At 34.1% G+C, this 23,717-nt stretch overlaps 1 protein-coding gene across 9 annotated transcripts in view; it reads left to right on the top strand.

Annotated features, from left to right (window-relative positions):
* ADGRL3 (adhesion G protein-coupled receptor L3) overlaps positions 1–23,717 on the top strand; it is a 761,705-nt gene that overhangs the window by 663,023 nt on the left and 74,965 nt on the right. For all 9 annotated transcript variants that reach the window (XM_079770921.1, XM_079770928.1, XM_079770927.1 and 6 more), the window contains 2 exons: positions 12,532–12,741; positions 15,328–15,548. In XM_079770921.1, the coding sequence (XP_079627047.1) occupies positions 12,532–12,741; positions 15,328–15,548 (431 nt within the window). The remainder of the gene's footprint in view (positions 1–12,531; positions 12,742–15,327; positions 15,549–23,717) is intronic.

The following is a 23,717-nucleotide window of genomic DNA, read 5'->3' as shown; positions in this document are numbered from 1 at the left end:
CCACGTACCTTGGCCCCAAACCAAATATTCTATTTTTCCCCCATTCATACTCACACCTAGTCCTGGGAGTGTATCCTGCCAGATCCAGCATCTGACAAGTTCTCAGTATTTTCATCACTACCACCTAGGTTTCAGCCACTATCACTTCTCTATTTTTTAGTTCAGCCCCTTAGTTGTCCTTTTTTTCTTCCTTGTCCCCTTAAGTGTATTCTCAGCATAATGGCCAGAAGGATCCTCTTAAAATGTGAGTCAGACTGTGTCACTTCTCTGATTCATTCTCAAAAGCAATTTTATAACCCCTTTAAAATGCAAACCAGGTAGTTTGTACCTTTGATCCAATCTGAAGGACTTCTTACCTCAATAAGAGCAGAATCCAAAACCCGGCTGCATTATCATCTCTTGACTTCTTTTCCTACTATTCCTCCCTTTGCTCACTTGGCTTTAGCCACACCAGCCTCATCATCTTGCCATAAACATATCAGGGTGTTGTAGTTAGAACTGAAAGTCTCCCTCCTCCTACCCTGCAAAGAATCACAGGGCCAACTTTCTTGTCTCCTTCAAGTCTTTGCTCCATTATCACTTTCTCAAAGACTCTTTCCTTTTCCATCCTTTATAAAATTTCAGATTACAACACCCCACAAACCTAGCCCCAGGGATTCAGTGAATCAAGGCAGAAAAGTGTTTAGACTGATTTTTGAATGTGGTACTGAGAGAGATATTATAGCGAGGTCAATGTAGGCAGATCAAAAAAGGAAAGAGATGCTTCTACTCCACGGTGGCAATGCAGCTGGTTAATAACTTCTTAGCTCCCTCTACTTCTGTTGTCTAAGGAAACACCTAATTGTCTTTTCTTTTAGACAGAAAAATAATCATTACAGATACTTAGGTAATGTGATTTTATACTAAACTGAAATAGTATTTATGATATTTAAAAACCTTTCCAAAGGGTCCCGGGTTCAATTCCAGTCAAGGACATGTACCTCGGTTGCAGGCTCCTCCCCAGTCTGGGCCTTGGTCAGGGTGTGTGCAGGAGGCAACCAATCGATGTGATTCTCTCACATCAATATTTCTGTCTTTTCCTCTCTCTTCCACTCTCTCTAAAAATCAATAGAAAAATATCCTTGAGTGAAGATTTAAAAAACAAACAAACACCTTTCCATTATTGGGCATCATCTACAGGTTTATTTGTCTGTTGTTCAGCAAATTGTTAAATATGCCTAGCATGGCATCAGGAGGTCCCTAATGGGAATTACTAAGTTTGATAACTTGGTTAAATTTACATTCTATAGGAACCCTGAAATTTTTGTATTTAAGAAGTACTTGTGGAAACATATCTGCAAACTTTGTTTTAGTAATCTCAGTTTAAAAAAAGTACTATGCTTCATCCTCCATTCTTTATTTGTTCCTTAGTAGTTGAGTACCATCTTTGTGACAGGCAAAGCTCAAGTATATAATTAGTAATATAGGTAAGTAATCAGCAAAATCAGTATCTTGTGAGAAATGTCTTATTGTAGCAGAGGATAATGTGGGAATACGTGGGAAATAGCCTTGACCTGGAGGGTCAGGGAAGGATCTCCAGATGAAGTGATAGAACTGCTTAAGCAAATGAGAATGACAGGGTTGAAGTACATGAAATAAGGTTGGATTTTTATGGTTTCATCATATATTTTTCAGCAAATTTTATATTTTATTTTTAAAAAAGAGGTAATCCAGTTTATGGAGATTCTAAAAAATGGAGATTAGGTGAGGACTTCAATCCTCAGAAGGGCCCTTCCAGTAATAATGGGAATGGATATTTTATTTTATTTTTTAAATCCTCACCTTAGGATATGGTTTTATTGTTTTTAGAGAGAGAGGAATAGAAAGAGAGAGAGAAATTGATGTGAGGGAGAACTTATCGAGCCACCCGGTCAGGGCTGAATATAATTTTTTTAATGTCTACTTACACTAATGCATTTAATTCAAATCACAATAGATATTGTCATCATGATTTATTTGCCCAGTTTATAATCTGAATGGTAGGTAGTCAGAATAAGAATAACAAATCAGGACATTGAGGATCAGGATGGATTCCTCTTATTCTTAGGTAAATTATCTGAACTCCTCTTCCCATTAATTTTGAGATGACACTATTAAATATTTTCTAACATTATCTCATGATTATTTTAGGAATTGAATAACAAAATTATATTAAAATTATACACTTTTTTAAAAAATGTGATTTTTTAAATTCACATATTTGCTTCCTCAAGGCCCTTGAGCTCCTGATCCTAGTAGGGGTTGAGGAAAAGTTAACTGTCAAGGTCAAAATATTTAATTGAGTTTTTACTAATAAATAATCATTTATCAACCTGAATCAAGGTAAGACTTTTCTGAAAGAGAGAAGTTTAGGCTAGTGTTTTGCCTTATTTTTCAGAGCAAGACTTTTTTTCTTACAATGAAATTGTCAAATAATGGATTTAAAGCAAAATATTATCATAACGACATATAACTTTGGAACTCTTCAAAATGTTGGTTACATAGATATTATAAATTCCCACAATGTCAAAACCACTAAATTCGATTTTAAGTACAATCATTAGTCAATATGAAGCAATCTTTTTAATTAGCCGGGTTGCTTCTTAATTAGTGAGATGACTTTTAGCATTAACTAACAACTAAAAAAATTTTTTTTATTATTTTAACCATAATGGCTCTACTCATCCAGTTTACCCAGGCTTAAGAAAATATAATCAACCAATCAATCAAATGAAGCCAGTATTAAAACCTTTTCCATCCTAATGTTCTAAAAATATCCTCAAATGCTTATACTGTTTTTAGTAAGAACTAAATTGTTACTAAGTTGATGTGTTTACTAGCTCTATTTGTTCCAGGTCACAAAATTTTGCCTTTTATTTTTAAACAGTGATAGTATTCAGTGCTTGTTTTTGTTTTTTTCCTGGCCTGTCTCATTCCACTGTGTCTAGTAAATAAAGTGATAAAATGGGAGAACTACTGGACTCTAGAGGGATTAGGCTAGATTTCCCAAAAGTTATTTATATAACATTCTAAGCAGACAATAAGGTCAACCTATATAAATAATATTTTAAAAGCATTTGAACAAAAATATGGCTGAACTAAACCACTTTTCTTATGTTGTTATAAACAATTCAGGGGACTGCCAATTTCCTTTGTGTATCCTTACAGTGTAAGCATTGTTATTTAAAGACCTTCTATGGTTGGTTATTTGATAATTTAAAAGTCCAATTCATGGAACTGTGGAAATTTTAAGGTGTTAATTTTTAAAATTTAATCTTGGCCCCTACCTATTGTTTTTAGGCCTATGACATAATAGTTCCCATGGTTTTTATCTGGAAGATTTCCACTCTGTTTAAAATGTAATAAGTTTATTCAAGAGAATGGAAAAATGAAAACCTAGTAATTACTTTCTCTTTCTTTTGCCTGAAATTGCTTTAGCGAGGAAAATGGAATATGGAGTAAAAATGGGATGGGTGTGTGCACATGCTTGTGTACGTGTGTGTGTATATTTATATCTACATTATATTTTATTCAGTACCTGACACAAATTAAGCATCAAATGAATATTCTTAAAATCAACCTACCAAACTAGTATCAGGAGACATTACCCATTTTGTGTGAGAATCAGCAAGTTTGCTGAATGGTCCCTAGTAAATGTTGTTTTAATAAAACCACTGGTTTTAATTTCTGTACTCAAAGGATAGTGAAGAAAATTTTTACCTATGAAAGCCTAGCTCTGTCCAGTTCTAAGAAGCTTAGTATAATTGGGTCACAACAGGTAAAATAGAAGAGGATCTATGGTCCTCTTCACCGTTAGTGAAGTTGTTTAGAGCATGGAGTATTTGGCCTCCAGTTAGGGTGATCAACTTTTTAGAGAGCCAACTGGGAAATAGCACTACCAGATCAAAAGTGTATTTAATATGCATTAAGTAATTATTACTACTTAGCAGTGACAATTCCTAGTATCAGGCTTGTAGGAATGAATTTCCAGCTCTCCAAAAATGGCCATCCACTCTGTATCTATAGGCTTGCTCTGGTAAACCAGCTGTTTGTCAGTCAATTCATTTGCATTTGTGAATCATCATATAGGCTGTCAATATCCAACATGTTCATCATCTTTAAACACTTCCAAGCATATTGGATGTCAACATAAGGTAAAATACTGTCAGAGATAATGGTTTTAAAAGCACTGAGGTAATTTTGCATTATGAAGTCTATATTGAATTTCAAATAAGTTACAGTTTTAATAAAGAAATGAGAAAGTCCTATTTAACTTGACTGTTGTTTTTTTTTGTGTTTTTTTTTTCTGGTGCTACATTATAGAAACAGTCTTAAATCCCAAAAATAAGTCATGCTTTTCTGTTTATGAGTTTTTGTCCTACACAGAACTTCATGCATCTCAAGTAGAATCAATTCACCTTTTTCCAGGTTCCTTATAGAATCAATTCACCTTTTTCCAGGTTCCTTATAGAGCTCATCACACAGTTTTAGAGAAACATCATATAAATTTATTCTACTGTAATCTGTTTCTTCATTTTCACCTGTCATATATTTTAAGATTAGAGCAAGAAATTCTTCTCGCCTCATACTTTGAAACTATGATTTTATAGAAGGCCAATATTTTAACATTTTCCTATGACTAGACAATGATAGCAATCTTGGAGGTGCATGTCTCAGGAGAATGTCTTCTTCCATTTCTAGAAAGTTAGGAAGCCTGTTAAATACTTCTTCACATTTTGTAGAAACTGAAAAGTAACCCCAGAATTTCAGTTATTAAACCTCATTATCACAAGTAAGCAAATCACATCCATTTTTGGCAGCCTTGTCTATAAGATAAAAAGGACACTGAGTAGGTATGAACTGTTCATTTTCTTATGTAAAAGGGATTATAGGCTGAATGGAACTTTCCAAAATTTACATTTGCACTATCTGTTGAATATGCAGATAGATGGGCAAAGTCTACTTTATAGCTGACCAAGGTCTTCACAACATTTTGCTTTGAAATTCCATTTTTCACATTAAAGTACATAAGAACTAAGGAAAACATTATTCCGTTGCTATGATTCAACGTATCACTTGATATACTTTAGAAAGCATGATCTTTGGTAAGATCTGACAGAAATCAGCTCACATTATAAGGAGCCAAAATATTGGTTATCAAATTTTCCCCTTTTGTTTACCCACAGGACATTTTAGATGCATCCTCTGGATCAGAAAAAAAGTAACTTTACTCAGATGCATAGAAAAATCAAGGGAACAAGACAATAATAGTGCATGTTTATTCTTGTGGTCTACTCAAGGTTTTCCCACAACCATTAATTTCAACTGAGCATTGGTGTCTTTGGGGGGAAGATTTAAAAACACACACAAAAGAACAACAACAACAAAAAGAAAACTTTTGATTTCACAAAAACTTGCCTGTCTCATCCTAGACTTGTGAGATTCAGCCTCTGTGTGCACAGTCACACAACCTTCTCTGTCATGCCAGGTCCCGAAATCATTTCTGCATGTTGTCAGCATTGCTCTGTTTTGGCTACCTCGATAACCCAGTTTTATATGTCCTTCCATGAATCTTTAAAATAAAACATGTTTCCACTTCTTTTTCCAGTATTATCATGTTATTGTATTTTAGTCATTCTCAGTTATATCAAGCTATTAGAAAAAGAGGATTACAATATCACAGTGTTAGAAATTCAAGCAATACAGTCTTGATACAAAACCCAACAGTTAATCCAAAATCAAAGAGGAACTCAGGATCACAACTGTGTGGTGCAACAAGAATGATCCATGATTGCCAACATCAATAGCCTGGGGGGAAATCAGCAGCCATCTCTAGGGAAGGTGGATAATTGATACTACATCTATTTGACACTAAAAATAGTGTTGCTTCCAGTTTCTATTTTTAGGCTGTCATATGGATTTGTACTTTTCTTTTAAACGTCTGTACCCATCTCTGATTTCTGAGATTTTTTTCATGTCATGGAGAGGGCTTTCCTAGGATGCAAAATTTACTGCTAAAACTAAGATATTCTGAGCAAACCTGACAGTTGGTCACCCTATCACTAATTCTATCTCTACGGCATACTAGTTGAATGATCTTGGGTAAATTACTTATTCTCCGTGCTTCTGTTTTTTCATCTGCAAATGGGAGATAATAATAGTACCATATCATAGTGTTTTATAGGATTAAGTGAGTACCCTAATTAAATAAATCAGCATTCCTAATAGAATATGACATTTTGAAAATCCTCCTCCTCATCATCACTGTATTCACCTTAGAAATGCTAAGAATGGAATTTTCTATCTGCATAGCTTCATTTCTTGCCCTCACCCCAGATACTTTAAAAGTAAGACTCAAGATATTCCTATAATCTTTTTCTTATTTACTGCTTGATCATTTCCTTTAGAAATTTCTGAGTGATCGTTTTTTGTTTTGTCAACTTTAATCTATCTTTTTCTCCCACCTATATCTGCATTTAATTCTCAGCTGTTGTAAGATAGTAAATTCCCACATTTTCTACTCTTTCCTTTTCTGTTTCCTTCATTATGGATACTGCAGAGCTGGTTCACTAAATTTGGTGAGAGTTTAATTTTTTAAAAATTCAAACCAAAAATAAACTGATGAATAAAATAGAACCATAGGCATGGAGCACTGGAGCAGCCTGAGGGATATCAGAATGAAGTGGTGTGGGAGGGGCTGGATAAAAGAAGGTAAAGAGATTAGCCAAAGGGCATATATGCATAGTCCATGGTCACAGACAACAGTGGTGAAGGCCAGGGGAGATGGGTGGGGGCTGGCAGGAAGTAGGCAAAGAGGGTGGAAAATGGGGACATCTGTAATAGTGTCAACAAGAAAAATAAATTTAAAAAAATTCAAAGCAAGAAAAATCTCAATAACTTAGGGCATGCTATGCTATGCTTCTGATGTCAAAGAGATTTGCTCAATACCTTTTATTAAATCCAGAGGACAACTGGATATGAATGGTTTTATGTGATCTTACTTTGCCAGTATTTCTCCTTTAGCAATTAAAGCCTGAAAATATTTAGATTGCTTTTTCCCCCCCTCAATTTGACACAAATTTGAAAATTGTTGCTGAATTCTTTTGGTTAATTTACTGTAAGAATTATAAGAAATGCAGTCATATTGTTCTTCTTACTGTTACTCAACTTTGACCTTTATCCTGTTCTGACAAGTAAATCCAAATTTCCTCTGACCATTGAGCCCTTTATTTTTCCAAGCATTTGCAGGGTGACCTTTGTGTCTGATGACATGGTTCCCAAGATGCAGAGCAATGCTAGGAACTTATTTCACAGAGTTCATGTCACATTTTTCAGAAAATAGGCCTTTCCTAACCTTACTGGCTTCAATGAAATTCACAAATCAAACCAATGACTTAATGCTTATTTGATACAGTAGTAGCAAAGCAAGTGTTTATACGTTCGCAAAAAAAGGAAAAAACAACAACACTCATTTTAGCTATAGTACAAATATTTCAGAAAAAGATATGTTTAAGAGGCAAATTAAAATTCATATTATTGTGCTTTAACAAATTTGACTCAACATTAAAATAATATATTATTATGCAGAAAGTAAAACAGGTTCTTAATCATTACTCACCCAGAGTTAATAATTATTATAGGATGATAATTCTATCAGTGTCTGGATAGTGCAACTTTCTAAAAGTATTTTTTTAAAAAAGAATAAACCATCCAGAGGCGTCCAAAATTAATGCATATAGTTTGTGTCCCATCTGGAAACACTTATGCAATTAAAATGAAAACTATTTCAAATACCATTTTCCATATTGTTTACTGACTTGATTTTTGGACAATAATGTTAGTAACATTCAGATTTCCACAAAAAGTCTGGTGAACTCTCATTGAATTATTTGTAAATCATGAGGCAAAAAACACATTTTCCTATTCCATGAATTTGGTCTTATTTTCATTAAATGTACTTAAAGGTATATTTATCACAGTAACATGAAGCCTCAGTTATTTTATCTCTATGTGTTTGAGGCTTCTGATAGTCAAAGCCATAAGCAGTTTGTTAAAGGTAAAAATTGCAAACTTGGAGTGACAAAGTTAAATTCATGTGTATAGATGCTAAGACTTACTCTACAGTCCTCTTGCTTCCATAAATAGTTTTACCTTTATTGTCATAATTGTTTGATACCTTGACATTTCAACATATATGAAGATAGTATTGTAACAACCTTCTCATTCTTCAACTCTAATTTTCTTTAACTTTTACTCACATTTTTCGAGCAAGTGCTTGAAGAACCAGGTGTCCCCAAAACTGTACAATGGGCAGCATGATGCAACTTTTAGTGTATAATCTAAATCCATTATGGAAGAGGAGGATAGTTAAAGAGATACTCATTTTTTCAGTCAGCACATTATTTATCTACTTTAAGGTAGACATTTTTTTTGTAGGGGCTGGGGATACATTGGTAATCACAGGCAATAAAACAACTTTTCTCTTAGAGTATATTTCTAGTGGAGGGCACAGACAATAAACAAGAAATATCAATAAATATATATACTTTAGGCAAGTGCTAAGGAGAAAAAATAGTTCAGGAAAACTAATGGAGAGAATCAGAATGCAGAGCAGTTGTTTGCAATTTTAGATAGAGTGAATCAGGAAAACCCTCTGTGAGAAGGTGACCTTTGAATGAAGAACTGGAGGAAGGTAGCAAGTAAACCATGCAGATACCTTTTGAAAGAACATTCTAGGCCCAGGGCACACCAAGTGCAAAAGACTCTGGCTAGAATGTGTTTGACATATTCAAAGAACAGTGTAGGCCAACTGGGGTAGAATGAACTGAATAAAGGGGAACATGGGAAACTAGGCACAGGGGTACAGATGTCATAGTATGTTGCAGACCTTTGTAAAGATTTTGGTTTTTGTTTTTATTGAGATGGATGGAGACATTGGATGATTTCAGTAATGAGTCATATCTCTGACATATATTTTTAAAAATCTCTCCGTTCTGGTGAATGTAGAAGGGGGAGATATGAAGGTTAAAGTAAGGAGATCAATTAAGAGGCTATTAAAAAACATCTGGTGGCTCAAACTAATTTTCAGGTGCAGCTGAGGTGATGAGAAGCTGTCAGAATCAGAAGGCAGGACCTATAAGATCTTCTGATGGACTGAACGTAGTGTGTGAAAGAGAGGAATCAATGTGACTCCTAAGTTTTTGGCCAGAACACTGTAAAGAATGAAATTGCTGTTTATTGAAATGGGGAAAACAGGGAAGAGCAGATTTGGAAAAGTGGAGAGTGGTGAAACAGGATAAGATTAGGAGCTCAGTTTGGACATAAAATCTTTCATACCTTTTTAAACATTTGAGATTAAATAGATGCTAAAGCTATACTGACATAGAGGATTTAGCTCTAAGGCAACTTGGTCTGAGTGGTATTATGATAAACATTCAAACCCAAATATTTTTAAAGCATTTTTTATGTGTTAAGCCCAGCACTGGGTGGTGAGGTATATTAATAAGGTATAAGATTAAAATATATCAAGGCACATAGTGGTATACAGTTCCTGTAATAGGGAATTGAGTTGCATAGTGCTCACAAACATGGAACCTTGGAAATAGGAAAACAGTATTTTATCCATGTCACATTGTTAAAATTATACCCACGAGTTTTATTCAAATGGCCATCCTTTTGAAGGGGATGTGTTTCTTTTCATGGATTGGCCCCCTGGAAGTTCTAGTATGCCAGACTATTATGAAAAAGGCTATATTAACAGCTCTTATCATCGGCATTTCACCTCCATTGTTCTGTCCCTTTCTGTTACTAATAACATTCTAGTTGTGGGTTGCATTCAGAATGCTGCTATCCCAGTATAGTATACACAAGGTGTTGGTAGTGATGTTTTCTGAGCTAGACAGTCATATCTGAAAGTTTAATTCATATCAAAACATCACTAGACTGTTTTGTTTTCTTTGAGTGCTATGTACTTTTTGTACAATGTTTTGGCATCTGGCATTCTTCTATTAATAACTTCATGAGGGTTTTGAAGGACCTATAAAGGCACTGAGTAAAGTAAATACATTTCTAATAATGCAGCTACCCAGAGAAAAGCAGGAGTTTTGGGTTCCTTTTTCTTTCTTTATTCTTTTTTTCCCCCCTGTAAGTATTTTTGGTCTTTAGAATACATTTGAGAATGTATTATACCTGCCATTTTCCCCATTATGGAAGACTGCTGTGCTGAAGGTTGGTGCTTGATACTCAGTCACAGCATCTTTCCTTTGAGTCAAAGTAGAGAGCAAATAGGCCTCTGTTCAGGGAACCAGGTAGCATGGACCACTCTCCGCTCTCAAACAGTAAGAGTAATTTAAGCTATCAGAGACCCAACACTACTTTAGTGGTATCCCCTGGAGAACAATACAGTTAAAGCAAAATTTCATGTGGTTTTCTTTCATGATTTGAGCTCCTTCCGAGAAATGTATCTAGAGTTATGCAGGAATATTTCAAAACTGTTTCATTGACAGTGTTCTAGCAGAGTTTTCTTTTCTTCTTTTTTCTTTTTTTATCAAATAACAACTGTGAAGTCTTATCTGGCAATATGAGAAGTGCTATGATTCAGGTTACAGCACAGTACCTTGGTTGTAAAAAGAATTTTCACATTCAGAATAACCTTATATGAAGTTTGTATAAAACATAAAAGTGTGATGTTTGAATAAAAACAAGTAAAAATGAAAAACCTGGATATTTACTTAGGGGGAAAGTGACATTGTGGAAGACAACAAAATGAAGTATTTTCCATTCTAAATCAAAAATCTGTTTTTTTATGATTACACAGTTGAAAAAGGTGTCAATTAGAAACACATCTTTTTGCTTTCTACTAAAATATCTCCCATGCGTGTGTTATACTTTTAGTATTGAGGCATATATCTATAAAAATAAATGCCATTGATGTATTTTGATATTTTACATAGATAGTAGTATCATGCTGCACAGATCATGTTTCATTTAAAAATATGTAATATTAGGTGTTTGAGAAGTATCCGTGTGTGTGACTATATATATCCAGAACATTGATTTCCTACTACTCTTTAGACTATCATTCTATAAATTAACTATTATTTGTTTATTCATTGCCCTGCTGGTGAAAGTTAAGTCTTTTAAGGCTTTTCAAGAAACCTAAAAAGAAAAGAGGAATTGACAGTCATAGATCATTCATTTCTCACCTATGCTCCAACATCTCGGTACACTGATGTTTTGACCCACTAAAATTCTAAAGCTTTACAGAAGTGGTTTCTAGTGGAGGCAAATTACCATAGGATAGAAGTTAATTTGTACCCTATGGTTGTGCTCAGTATGCAACATTTGGTGAAGTTTACCATATCTTATGTAACATCTGGAAACAAAAAAAAGAATAAGGTTTAACCATAGGGTAGAATTAATAGTTGAAGTTCTAACTCTAAAAAGCAAGAAATGGAAAACTGTTTTATTTTCCATAAAGAAATCATTTTATTTCTTCTTAACCTGCATTTCAAACACCATTATTTCTTTTCATTTAGAAACCTTATTCTTGTTTTTGTTTCCTGATGTTACATAAGATATGGTAAACTTCACCAAATGTTGCATACTGAGCACAGAGTTTGAACCTTAGAACAAGTACAGAAATGAGATAGTGGATACACCAAGGAACATGATAGGTATGGAATTTATAGACTATTTTAATAGAGAAAGAAAATGCAGTTTCATACAGAAGTTTTCATGAGCTTTTACTTTTTCTTAGCACTACTATCTATCTGATGCTGTTATCGGGTATAGTAACTCTGAATGCTTATATTCCATCTGTGTATAACGGTCTCTATTCATGCAAAACCCTTCAAGGATCAAACTTCCTGATCTCCTTAAGCCATCCAATATGAATTTAAATCCCGGAATATCCTCATTCTTTTAGATCTTCCACTAAATAGATGGTACACATATGTTGGTCATTCACCAGAATTAACTGGGGATCATTATAAAAATGCATACTTTTTTTTAACTCAACCTTGGAAACTCTGATCAAGTATTTATAGGACGAAGGTAGGACAGAGGAACTATATTTTTAGTAAAAATCCCCCAGTGATTAAAAAAGCATTTCAGTTGAGATACCACTGTGTTAAGTGTATAGCTTAATTTGAAGTAAAATATTTCCATAGTAGGAGTTGTCAAAAAATGAGCCTAAAAAGTGATATGGGTTAAAAAAACAAAAAGCTTTTTAAAAAAATCTTTGGCCAGCTTTAAGTTGATTTGTTTCAACTAGTATTTATATTCTGAAAATGCATGTAGTAAACATTATTGACATCCTTGACTACCAAACTGATGTATACCTCAGAGGAAATATAAAATATTTTACTTATGGATGAGAAAACCCAAACAATTGTCTTATTCATTGTCTAAGTGGAGAATAGTAAATTATTAAAATTATACCTCAGGCCCTTATAACTCTTTACAATCAGTTATGCATAAGTGCAACTTACGGCTTTTCTGTTGTTTTTCCAGCACAGTGATGCGGTCCATGACCTTCTTCTGGATGTGATCACGTGGGTTGGAATTTTGCTGTCCCTTGTTTGTCTCCTGATTTGCATCTTCACATTTTGCTTTTTCCGCGGGCTCCAGAGTGACCGTAACACCATCCACAAGAACCTCTGCATCAGCCTCTTTGTAGCAGAACTGCTCTTCCTGATTGGGATCAACCGAACTGACCAACCAGTAAGCAGCTTCCATTGGCATGAGTAAAGGATGTCTCCCCTTCCAGTTATCTCAGATTGATACTAACTTTCAGATCTTATTCAGTTTTCCCCTTTTCATACCCCATTGTCATAAAGAAGCAGCGAATGTTATGCATGTATGAAAGTACATTTCTTCAGAAATTCTGTTTATAAACTTATCTTTCTCAAGAATTATCTCTCTTTAATAGCCCCCCCCCCCCCTTTTATAAACTACAGAGCTGAATAATAAGAAAGTTAAGTAAAATGTTTTGGGGAATGGAGGTGTGTCATTTCTAACATATAATTATTATTTTTTGAAGTTTATAATATACTTTATTTAAAAACAATGGATATTATATTAAAAATGGCATGCCTCAATGAGTTTTTCTAATTGACATATTTTGGAAAATAGCTTAAACTGTAGGTAATTTTTAGAATATCTAACTCTTCCCAAATTTTGTTTGACACTTTATATTTGCTCAAGTTCTGTTCACATCTTTAAGTGCCGACTTCATACTTTACTACTACCTACATTTCATGATATTAAGACAGAAAATTAGTGAGGGAGGGAGGATGGGAAAAAGGAACTGTACTAGCCAGTTGTTCTTGGTAAAACCAAAAAGAAAATATGAATAACAGATAATAGCTAATATATGAAACGGACTTCATGCCCAGTTACAATTTTTTTGTGAGGCCCTTGCACATAAGGAAAGTTTGTTCTCATGACTAAAACTGCAAATGAAAAGAAAACTCTTTTTTAGAAAACTCAGAATAGGCATAATCAATAATTCATTCACTTAATGCTGTTTTCTGGTATGTATGGAGTACTTGACAATAAAAATGCAGTTGGACTTGTATTTGTGATTACACATTCATGATTAATGGCTGTAAAGGGGACAATTATGCTGATTATACTTTTTATCGGTTATCATATACAAATGTAACAGCTTTTCCCATAAACACATACATGTGAATAAGCAATTAAACTACACATTTCTTTCACCCAAAAAGTAAAGCAGCCTGTTAACAAAAATTAATAGTTGAAGTTCTAACTCTAAAAAGCAAGAAATGGAAAACTGTTTTATTTTCCATAAAGAAATCATTTTATTTCTTCTTAATCTGCACTTCAAACACCATTATTTCTTTTCATTTAGAAACCTTATTCTTGTTTTTGTTTCCTGATGTTACATAAGATATGGTAAACTTCATCAAATGTTGCATACTGAGCACAACTAATTTCTGACAAAGAGCAGAAATAACAATGATTAAAATGAAACCTTGAGTAGGGTCCAGCTCAGCCCCACTTCTCTGTATGCTTATTGCTGGACAGCCGTCCCTCCTGCATCCCACACAGTGGGTAGGCTCTGCTTTCTCTCTAGCCCTCTGACATTTAACTACCTCATCTCCCTCTCCCTGTCACCTCTCTAATCCAAAGAAATTGACTTACTTTGTCTCAGTCTCAAGAACCATACTCATCATTGAATCCATACTAATTTGATAATTTCTATAAATTTGTTGCCCTTTTCTAGTAGGAGTTATAGATTTAGTTAGGACTTTTATAAGAAATGAAGACCCCCCAAAGGAGTGAAAACTTCCAGAACTGACAAAAGAAAATGATGAAATATATGGCCAGCTGAAACTTGTAGTACCTTACATAATGTGCCAAAGAGCCCTGGTTGGGTGGCACAGTTGTTTGGAGCCTCATCCCATACACTAAAAAGTGGCAGTTCAATTTCCCATTGGGGCACATACTAGGTTGCCAGTTTGATCCCTGGTCACAGCCCATATGTGAGGCAACAGGTCAATGTTTCTCCCTCCCTCCCTCTCTCTAAAAATCAATAAACATATCCTTGGATAAGGATTAAAAATTGATAAAGCAAATATGTGTTTTTAAAAATAAATAAATAAAAATAAAATATGCCAAAGAAAGTAGTTAAAGCAGTTTTGAACTATTGGCTGCCTTTTTTTGACCAATAACAAAAAACTGGGAGAAAAAGCATTTGCAGAATACTATTTTAACCTGATCTAATTTTACATATGTGTAGCATGAATTTCCCAATGCTACCATAGATCCTTTCTGAAACAAGACAGGGAAGAAATAAATTAGAAGTAATAGTAATGAATTAATAATCAATTACAAAATGCTGTAATTAATTATACTATTTAATTTTAAGAACTTTTATTCTCCTTGTTTTAAGTATTTTCTAACAATTAATACTTTAGTGCATACACAATTATGGCCAAGAGAAGAAATTTCTGAGTTTTATTTTTAAATCTTTAGACTAATCTCAGCAATAATTATCAGTAGGCTCTTAGAACTTTTCCCTAAATATTATAATCTTTCTTTATTATAATGCTAGGCTGTCATCCATCAGCCATTAGTAAAATGTTAACTATAGTTTTCAAAGATAGGTTATATTTAATTAGGTTTTAATATCGGTATTTTAAGAATCTCACCCAGGTTATTCTTCTGCAGACCTATATTTTCACTGCAGTATTGATAAATATATATATTTTTAATTTTATGGCAGTTGCTGATATTTCATTGAGTGGTAATTTGACTCAACCATTTTGTTCCTCTTCCTAGATTGCCTGTGCGGTGTTTGCTGCCCTCTTACACTTCTTCTTCTTGGCCGCCTTCACCTGGATGTTCCTGGAGGGCGTGCAGCTCTACATCATGCTGGTGGAGGTGTTTGAGAGTGAACACTCCCGCAGGAAGTACTTCTACCTGGTGGGCTATGGCATGCCCGCGCTCATTGTGGCTGTGTCCGCTGCAGTAGACTACAGGAGTTACGGCACAGATAAAGTGTGAGTTGCTGTTTTCTTTCCTTTTTCTTTCCTTGTAAATCTACTTGAAATAACAGAATTTTCTTGGAAGCTAAGGTCTTTTTATCAGCTCACAACAATACATGAAGGAACTGGAGAAGCAAATGGGGATCATTCAATTCATGGTTTGAATTTTTGTAAAAAGAAAAAAAATAGCCCTGAGAATCAGTATGATACGGTTTTCAAACAGCAGAACTTTTTCAAATGTAAGTCGTAACCTTGAGTAATTATAAGAAGAGCATTACTTTAATATTTTTTAGAGCATTGGGACATTTGTCAAATGAAGAACTAGCTCTATTAACCTGTGTTTTCAGAGAACAGTGCCGTCCCTGATATTGATGGCTTCTCTTCTTCCAGGCATGTCAGTTCTAGTCACGGGAAAGACAATTATGTCATTAACAGAAAGAAAGACTATGGGAACATAGGGAGTCTGCATTTTTCCCTAGGTGGGTATTGGGATATAGTGATGAATTGCATATTCAGAGTAACTTTAAATTGGCAAGAGATACATGTAGAGATGTCCAGCATACTAGTAAGGAGCTCAGTGAGAAATAGTTTTGTAATCCACATCAATATACCAGTTGGCATCCTGAGAATGAATGAAAGTTTCAATAGGAAAAAATTAGAAGTGTGACCAAGATAGATCTCTAATGAATACCCACATTTAGGCCATGGGTTGAGGATTGAAAATTGAAAATAAAAAGAGAAAAGAGAACAGGTGACCAGGGCCTTAGAAAGAAAACCACAAGATCGGGGTCAGGGAAAAGGAGAAATTTCAAGATGGTGTTTCAAAACCATAGTGTTTTATGTCAAAGATAACTCAAATAGGATAAGCAGTGAGGAAAAATCACTTGACCTTTGCAGCACATATTTTGATAAAGTGCTAGAAGCAGAGGTCAAATTGGAAGGTGTGAAAAGAGATAAGTCAGTCAAGAGTAGTCTTCATAGTATTATCTGCACCCTGAAGAAGTTTGATTGAGAAATAGTGAAAGTATTAACCCAGGTGATAATAGTAATAAAGAAAGGCTTTTTAAAAACGAAGTCCCAACCTTGTCTAAGGATGAGAAGCATCATGCTGATAAGAGGAGATTCCTAGACAAAATATCTTATGCCTCATTTGAATTTAATATATATATATATATATATATACATATATATATATATATATATATATATATATATATATATATATATATATATATATATAGGCTGAGTGAAAGGGAAGGTTCTAGAGTGGTAGAAAGGTCTCAGATTGGATATAAGATGAGGAAAAGCTTGATTTAGTACTGAAAGTGTCTTTTCTATTCACCAAGTCCAAGGTAATAATTTTACAGATGAAAACAATTAAGGACCAGATAAGTTAATTGCCTTGCCCATAATTATAGAGCTTGATAGTGGCAGATGTGTGACAAAACAAGTTAAGTTTATTTCCACTATACTAGGGTGTTTTTGAAATGATAAAATGAACCCTCTCTTCTGAGGTGAATGTGAAGTAAAGAACACACATGGGTTGGGGCAAACATAGGTTTACAGTTGTGACTCAGTGAAACAGTTTATCCTTGTATTATTATTTCTTCATTATTGTATTATTTTTCATGTGAACAACTGTAAACCTATGTTTGCCCCACCCTATAAGGTCAGTTTTGAAGTGGAAGAACTTCTTTTTATCAAGTAGGCAATGCTGGTTTTTGCTGAGTGATCAGATGAGGGCATGTTGACAGGACAGAAGATTTGAAAGCTTTGAAAGGAACACTACAAAAAATGCGGTAAGGAGCCAGTTAGACATTAAGAAAATGATTTTTAAGCAATCGTGGAGGACTGGGTGAAGTTAGATGACATCAATTTATCCAGAAGTTAATAAGCTAAATTTCATGCCCTTTCACCATCAATCAGCAGCCTGAATATGCTGGTGATAAAGCAGGTTGCTTCTCAGAAGAAAGGATTCTTAAGGCGGGAACAATGAGAAGAGGACTCCAGAGTTATTGGGAGCGTAGTTAATATAGAATATATGTTGATGCAGAGACACCAACAATACCATTAAAAGAAGACCATTTCACTTCTGTTGAATTTTGTTCTTGGGTACAGTGACAGGCTATATAGAAAGCTATTTGTTTAAATGTAACTAATAGCAATTCTTTTTATACATATTTTTATTGATTTCAGAGATGAAGGGAGAGGGAGAGAGAGAGAGAGAGAAACATCAATGATGAGAGAGAATCATCAATCGGCTGCCTCCTGCACACCTCTTACTGGGATGGAGCCCGCAACCCGGGTATGTGCCCTTGACCGGAATCAAACCCAGAACACTTCAGTCTGCAGGCCGAGGTTCTAACCACTGAGCCAAACCAGTTAGGGCAGCAATTCTTTTTTAATCTAACTTTACATCACAGAATTTTTTTTAAAAAAATCACCTTTTGTTGCTATAATTTACATACTATAAAATTCACTCTTTGTTTTTAGTATATTCACTGTATTATGTATTCAACATTGCTACCTAATTTTAGAATATTTTCATCACCCCCAAAAGAAACCCATTAGCAGTAGCTCCCTTTAGGTCATAGAATTTTACATTTTAATGAACAAATTTCCTCTCTAAGATATTAAATTGAATGATATACTTATTTGTCACCTTATACTACTTCCAATATTGTGTTTAAGCCGTCCAGTTTTGCTCTTTTGTAGTTACGGATTTGCTCTTATTTATATTTTATGTTGATTTTTTTTCCTCTTTGGATAGTTTCAAATTTTCCTGTTAGGGAACTGACTCAACTTGTTTGCTTTGTGTTTTAGTCATTTATTTTGAGAAAGATGTCATTTTCTGGGTAGTAGGAATCTATCTTTTCTTAGAATCAATAATGTGTGGTCCCTTGTGGCTTTGTTAAAGCTTTGGCCATCATTGCTTTAATTTCCTGCACCATAACTGGAAGCCTTCATTTACTGACATTATTACTGTGTGGGAATAGAGGCTAATTTATTTCCCAGGCACTGATTTAAAACAAGCTTTAATAATAGTTCAGGTTCGTAATTATGATTTTTCCCAACCCAAAGAAAAGCAAAACAGATAAAGATAAAAGGGAGGGTAGAGGAAAGAAAAGGGTAGGGAAATTTGCATTAACATTCTGTCACACACAGGCGCAGAACACTTAATGTCTCCATTACACCTTTTAAATACACTGTCCACAGAAGCACCTTTAGAACACATGGAAGAAGCTGCTTAACTTCTACCCTGTGGGGATTCATGCAGTCCAGTGTCTAGGCAGTGCTGCTTTGCCCGTTGAGGAAGCAGGTATTGCAAACAGAAACACCATTCAGTCATTTTCATTTACTTGAGGAGCTGAAATGAGCAGATCATGTTCCATCAGGAGTTTAATCAAGAATCTTCCCAAAGAAAAATGTAAGCAAGGAATTTTTACACAACTTGAAGGCCGTCTGTATATATATCTTGTTCCTTATTATTAAATCTGTCTTTGTTGTTCCAGCTTCTGTTCATTTCAACTGGTATTTTTCACTCCCTGCTTATTCATCTTCACATGATTTTGTTTTTTATGTAACTCTACTCTCTCGAGGTTTTTGTTTTTTTTGCTAGTGTTCCTATGTGCCACAATGAATTTTTATCACAAATATGTATACTTCACAGTCTTAAATAAGCTGGAATTAGCAAGAATTCAGACACATATTATCAGTCATTTTATGTACATTTTTCTTAAGGTTAATGATTTTTATGCCTTGAAAGTCTATTTCATTTATTTTTGGAATTTCATTATTATTAATATTTTACTCTTTAGTCTCAACTGCTTAGAATGCATAGAGAAGAAAACTATTCAATATATTACAATAATCTAAATAATAGATATGTCTCCCCATTTTCTCCTCTTAATGTACATAATTGTACTTTATTATACTGACAATGAGGTTTTTTTCTCTGAAATCTGTAATAATGACAATAGCTTACAAAAAGTAGAAAATCATACCAATGGTAGGAGATAAAATTGTTTTTGTAGGTTAAATATTTTTTGATACAGACGGAGGTAACTATCTTATTCCATTTGGCAGATTGGTTAGGATATGTTTCACTCTGAAATGTTATTAGGGCTGTTAAATTGATTATTATGTACAAAACACATATTCACGTACAAAGAATACATAATGTGATTTTGAGAAGTTGCATAGTTTGCCATCAATTTGCATTGCTTGTAAGAGATTCTTACTATTATTTTCTGCTGTTGCTTAATGAACTATTTTTATCTGTACTGATATTATTATTGAGAATGTACTCAGAATAACATTTAATCACAATAATCAGACATTAACAAAATCACTTTTTCTAAATCCCAAAAAGTGGACCACAGATCTAAATCACACTATTAATAATTGGCATTACATTTTATTTGTTTGTGTATCTTCCTTTCACTTACACCGTTATGTCTGGTCACCTAGTGAATCCACCTAATGTGATACTGTGAGAAGACATAGACTGGCACTGACGTTCCAATAATTCAAACAGGACAGACTTGGAAATTCAGTGCTAAATACTTTGATTTTATGACCTGAAAACTATCAGTTCATTTAATTACCTCAATGCAAAATGCAAACAATTTGAAGAGCTAATTTTTCTTTAAAGGAAAAAAATCAAATTTATAGTTTATAGCACTTACTTTGTAATCTAAATATGTAACTGAAAGAGCAGTGGTTAATGTGATGGGTAGATTGGAAAAGGACTGGACATAGGGTCCATGGAGGGGGCATGCTAGAAAGAAGTAAAGCCCGGATAATAGCCAAAGAGTTAACATATGGGCTCGAAAATTGGTAAGGGGTTTCTGAAAGATGTCGATTAGGTCATGAACATTTATAATGGATCAGAACATCCTTGAAGACTAAAAGCATAGCCGAGCTCTTAAAAATAATTGAAATCAAATTTTATGATCTGAAAATTATTATAAATCATCTGTTAAGTCAGATTTGTTTCCCCAGCTCACTAGCTTAAGAACAGCTCTTAAAAAGGTGGCTCTCAATATTTCTTTATTTTCATTATCTAAGTAGCATAGTCATTTGGTAGAAAAGTGATTATTGATTTTTAAAAAATACTAGATTATAGTAGTATTCAAGAAAGATCCTAGCCAAGGAACATTGAACTTACCTGCAAGCTGTATGCACAGCTTTATTTAATACATTTCACAATTTCTAAGCACTGCAACCCACTCATAGATAAGTATATATTCATTTGGAATATTTCTCTAAGCATATTATTATATTATATAAAATATTCTTACTTATAACATTTCATTGATGTGAAACATCTACCTTGTTGATATATTATCACCAGATATCTTCGACTCTAGCTTAGCCAGTGGGAAATAGTACAGATAATGGAGAAGTATTTTTTACTGACATATATCAAGAAAATCATTCAATATGTATGTGAGGAGTGCAGCTGCATGTTTATATGTTGTCTTATTAAAGGCCAACAGCATGTTTTATTTGTATGTGTAACAGAGATTAAGGTCTTATTGTAGCATCGTTTTAGCATCTAGGAACCCTATGAATGGACATAAAATTATCATCTTATATAAAAATTGTTGGTTAGGCCTAATTTTCTGTATTAAGAAGTTTCCCGTATGAGAACTGTATCAGAGAACAGCAGGACTGCTATCGTGTTATTTACTAGTACATTTAGGTATTGGCCATAAACTTGAACGTTAATTTAAGCGACATGGGACTATCAGAATAATTCCAACATTTACTTTTAACTAATTATAACAGAGTCCTATTCTTACCTTTGTAGTCCACCATAAAAATGTAGGATGTATTTTGCTGGAGAAATAATGAAACCCTTGGGTTTTTATTAAATAACATATTGGAACATGAAGATAGCGTAATCTATATTTGATGTATAGGAGCTAGTTTTGAATTTTAAGAGTCAAAACTGTAGCTTGTCCACAAATGCTGGTCTTGACCTACTGCTAATCACACTCTGTCCTGCATCACTCTGCCAACCTTTGCTCCAGTTCATGCAATTGTTCACAAAGTATTTCAAGGCGATGCCTGAGTGTGCTGTGAAGACAATGGCATTTCAAAAATTCTTAACAGCCCTCGCTGGTTTGGTTCATTGGATAGAGCATTGGCTTATGGACCAAGGGGTCCCAGATTCTATTCAGCTCAAGGGCAAATACCTTGGTTGCAGGCTCCTCCCAGGCCCAGGCTCATGCAGGAGGCAACCAGTCCATGTGTTTCTCTCACATCAATGTTTCTCTCTGTCTTTCCCTCTCTCTTCCACTGTCCCTAAAAAAATCAATGGAAAAATATCCTTGGGTGAGGATTAACAAAACAAACAAACAACAAATTCTTAGTTATATTATACAATAAGCTTAGAACTCAAGTAATTTTGCTTCAAGTTTGTATCTGTCACTTTTACTCTTCCTTTTTAATGACCCCAATTAGCTTGATTCCCTCTTTTTCTCTCTAAATCTTGCCCTATATATGTAGTACAAATATAGAGATCTGCATCTGCTATAGACAAAAAGATAATGTACTTTACACATCTCATAAGCAACCTAATATAATGAAGCCTTATAAATTCACTAATACTGACCAAAAATTGTTTACTGGGTACGTTTGATACTCACCAAGGAGAGTGTAGTCTGTGATTTAGGGTCCTATTGAAGATGAGTCAAATACCATTCTTAATTTACATTACATCAGAAAAACTGGCCATAGTCAAATGTTTACTTGGATGAGTGTTTTAAATAGGCAAGAAAATACAATATCCCAAAACATCTTAACGGTACCACATTAAACAAGCTAACTTTGAAGAAGGAATTACATTTGGTTACTAGTACCTGAAAGCATTGTGAAACATGTTTTGGGTGACATTTATATGTATGTACATGGGATAATTGGCCTAACCATTTTTCTAAGCACAGAATCATAAATGACTTATGATAATAAAATGGTGAGATGTAGTTAACTAGTAGAAGAGAATAAACTTTAGGAATATGGCTTCCTTTTTGTTTTTTTGAGAAATTAATTTGGTTCATTATTTAATTTTTCTCCATTTTGAGTAAATATGAAGGTGGTATTTGCAGGATTAGTAATTGACATTTTTATAGATTAATCCAGATATCAACATCTTTACCATTTAATTTGTCATGATGTTTATTTATTTTGGAAGGAGAATAATTCTGGAAAAAAATAATAATTTATCCTTGTGGATTAGCTCCATTTCTTTAGAGTGCTAAAATAATACAATTGTGTTAATGCAGTAAGAATTCATCATACATATAATAATATATGCTGCTTTCATAATTTTAAAAATGCTACAAAAATAATTTTAATGACATCTTTGTATTAGACCACATTTTTAAAAACTTAAGGTTTATGTATATGACAAGTGCTCCTTTGAATTCTGGAATATGTCTGTATCACAAGAATTTTTCTTTTATCAAATGCTTCAAATAAACATGCTATTTCAACTTCAAGTCATCTCTATTGACATGTACTACTGTGTAAACGTAAATTATAGATTATACACATGACTGAATTTCTTTTAAAAAATAAATAGACATCTTAAAAATTAAACAAGAATGGCTTGTTAAAGTTAATTATTTAACAAATTAAATGCAACTTCGTGGATAAAGGCGCATTTCAGATAAATCCTATTCTTCAACAGCAGGTCTATCTGGCCATTTGCAAGCTGGTCTTTTATTGTGCTTAGTTCAATTAGTAATTCCTCTAGTATTCATTTTACTAATCTGGCCTTGTCTTGCCTTAACCAGTGGTTTTGCACTGCATCCAAGTGACATTGAATGGCCTGGGCTTATAGAATACTATGAAGTGGGATATATGTGCCCAGGCATGTAATATACACCTCAGTGTCACATAACATACAGGTAATATACACCTCCTTCCCACAGGGATTCATACAGGTAGTTAATAGGAAAGAGAGGAAATAAAGAAAGCTTTTAGAAAGCCAGTGTGTGGCCAAAAACAACAGCAGGTGTGGCCATATGGTAATCAAATTAGAAAAGGGATCCTTGCCACACTGTCTTTCAGAAGATAGTGAAGCCCAGGCAAGGACCGTTTACTCAGCGCATTCGCAGTGTTTCAGATTGCCTCGTCCACTGCTCAGTTCGGAAGGGAATTTAAATCTATCAT

This window comes from Cnephaeus nilssonii (assembly GCF_951640355.1).
Source record: "Cnephaeus nilssonii genome assembly, chromosome: 1".
NCBI classification, from domain to species: Eukaryota; Metazoa; Chordata; class Mammalia; order Chiroptera; family Vespertilionidae; genus Cnephaeus; species Cnephaeus nilssonii.
This window is presented reverse-complemented; position numbering and strand designations above follow the sequence as displayed.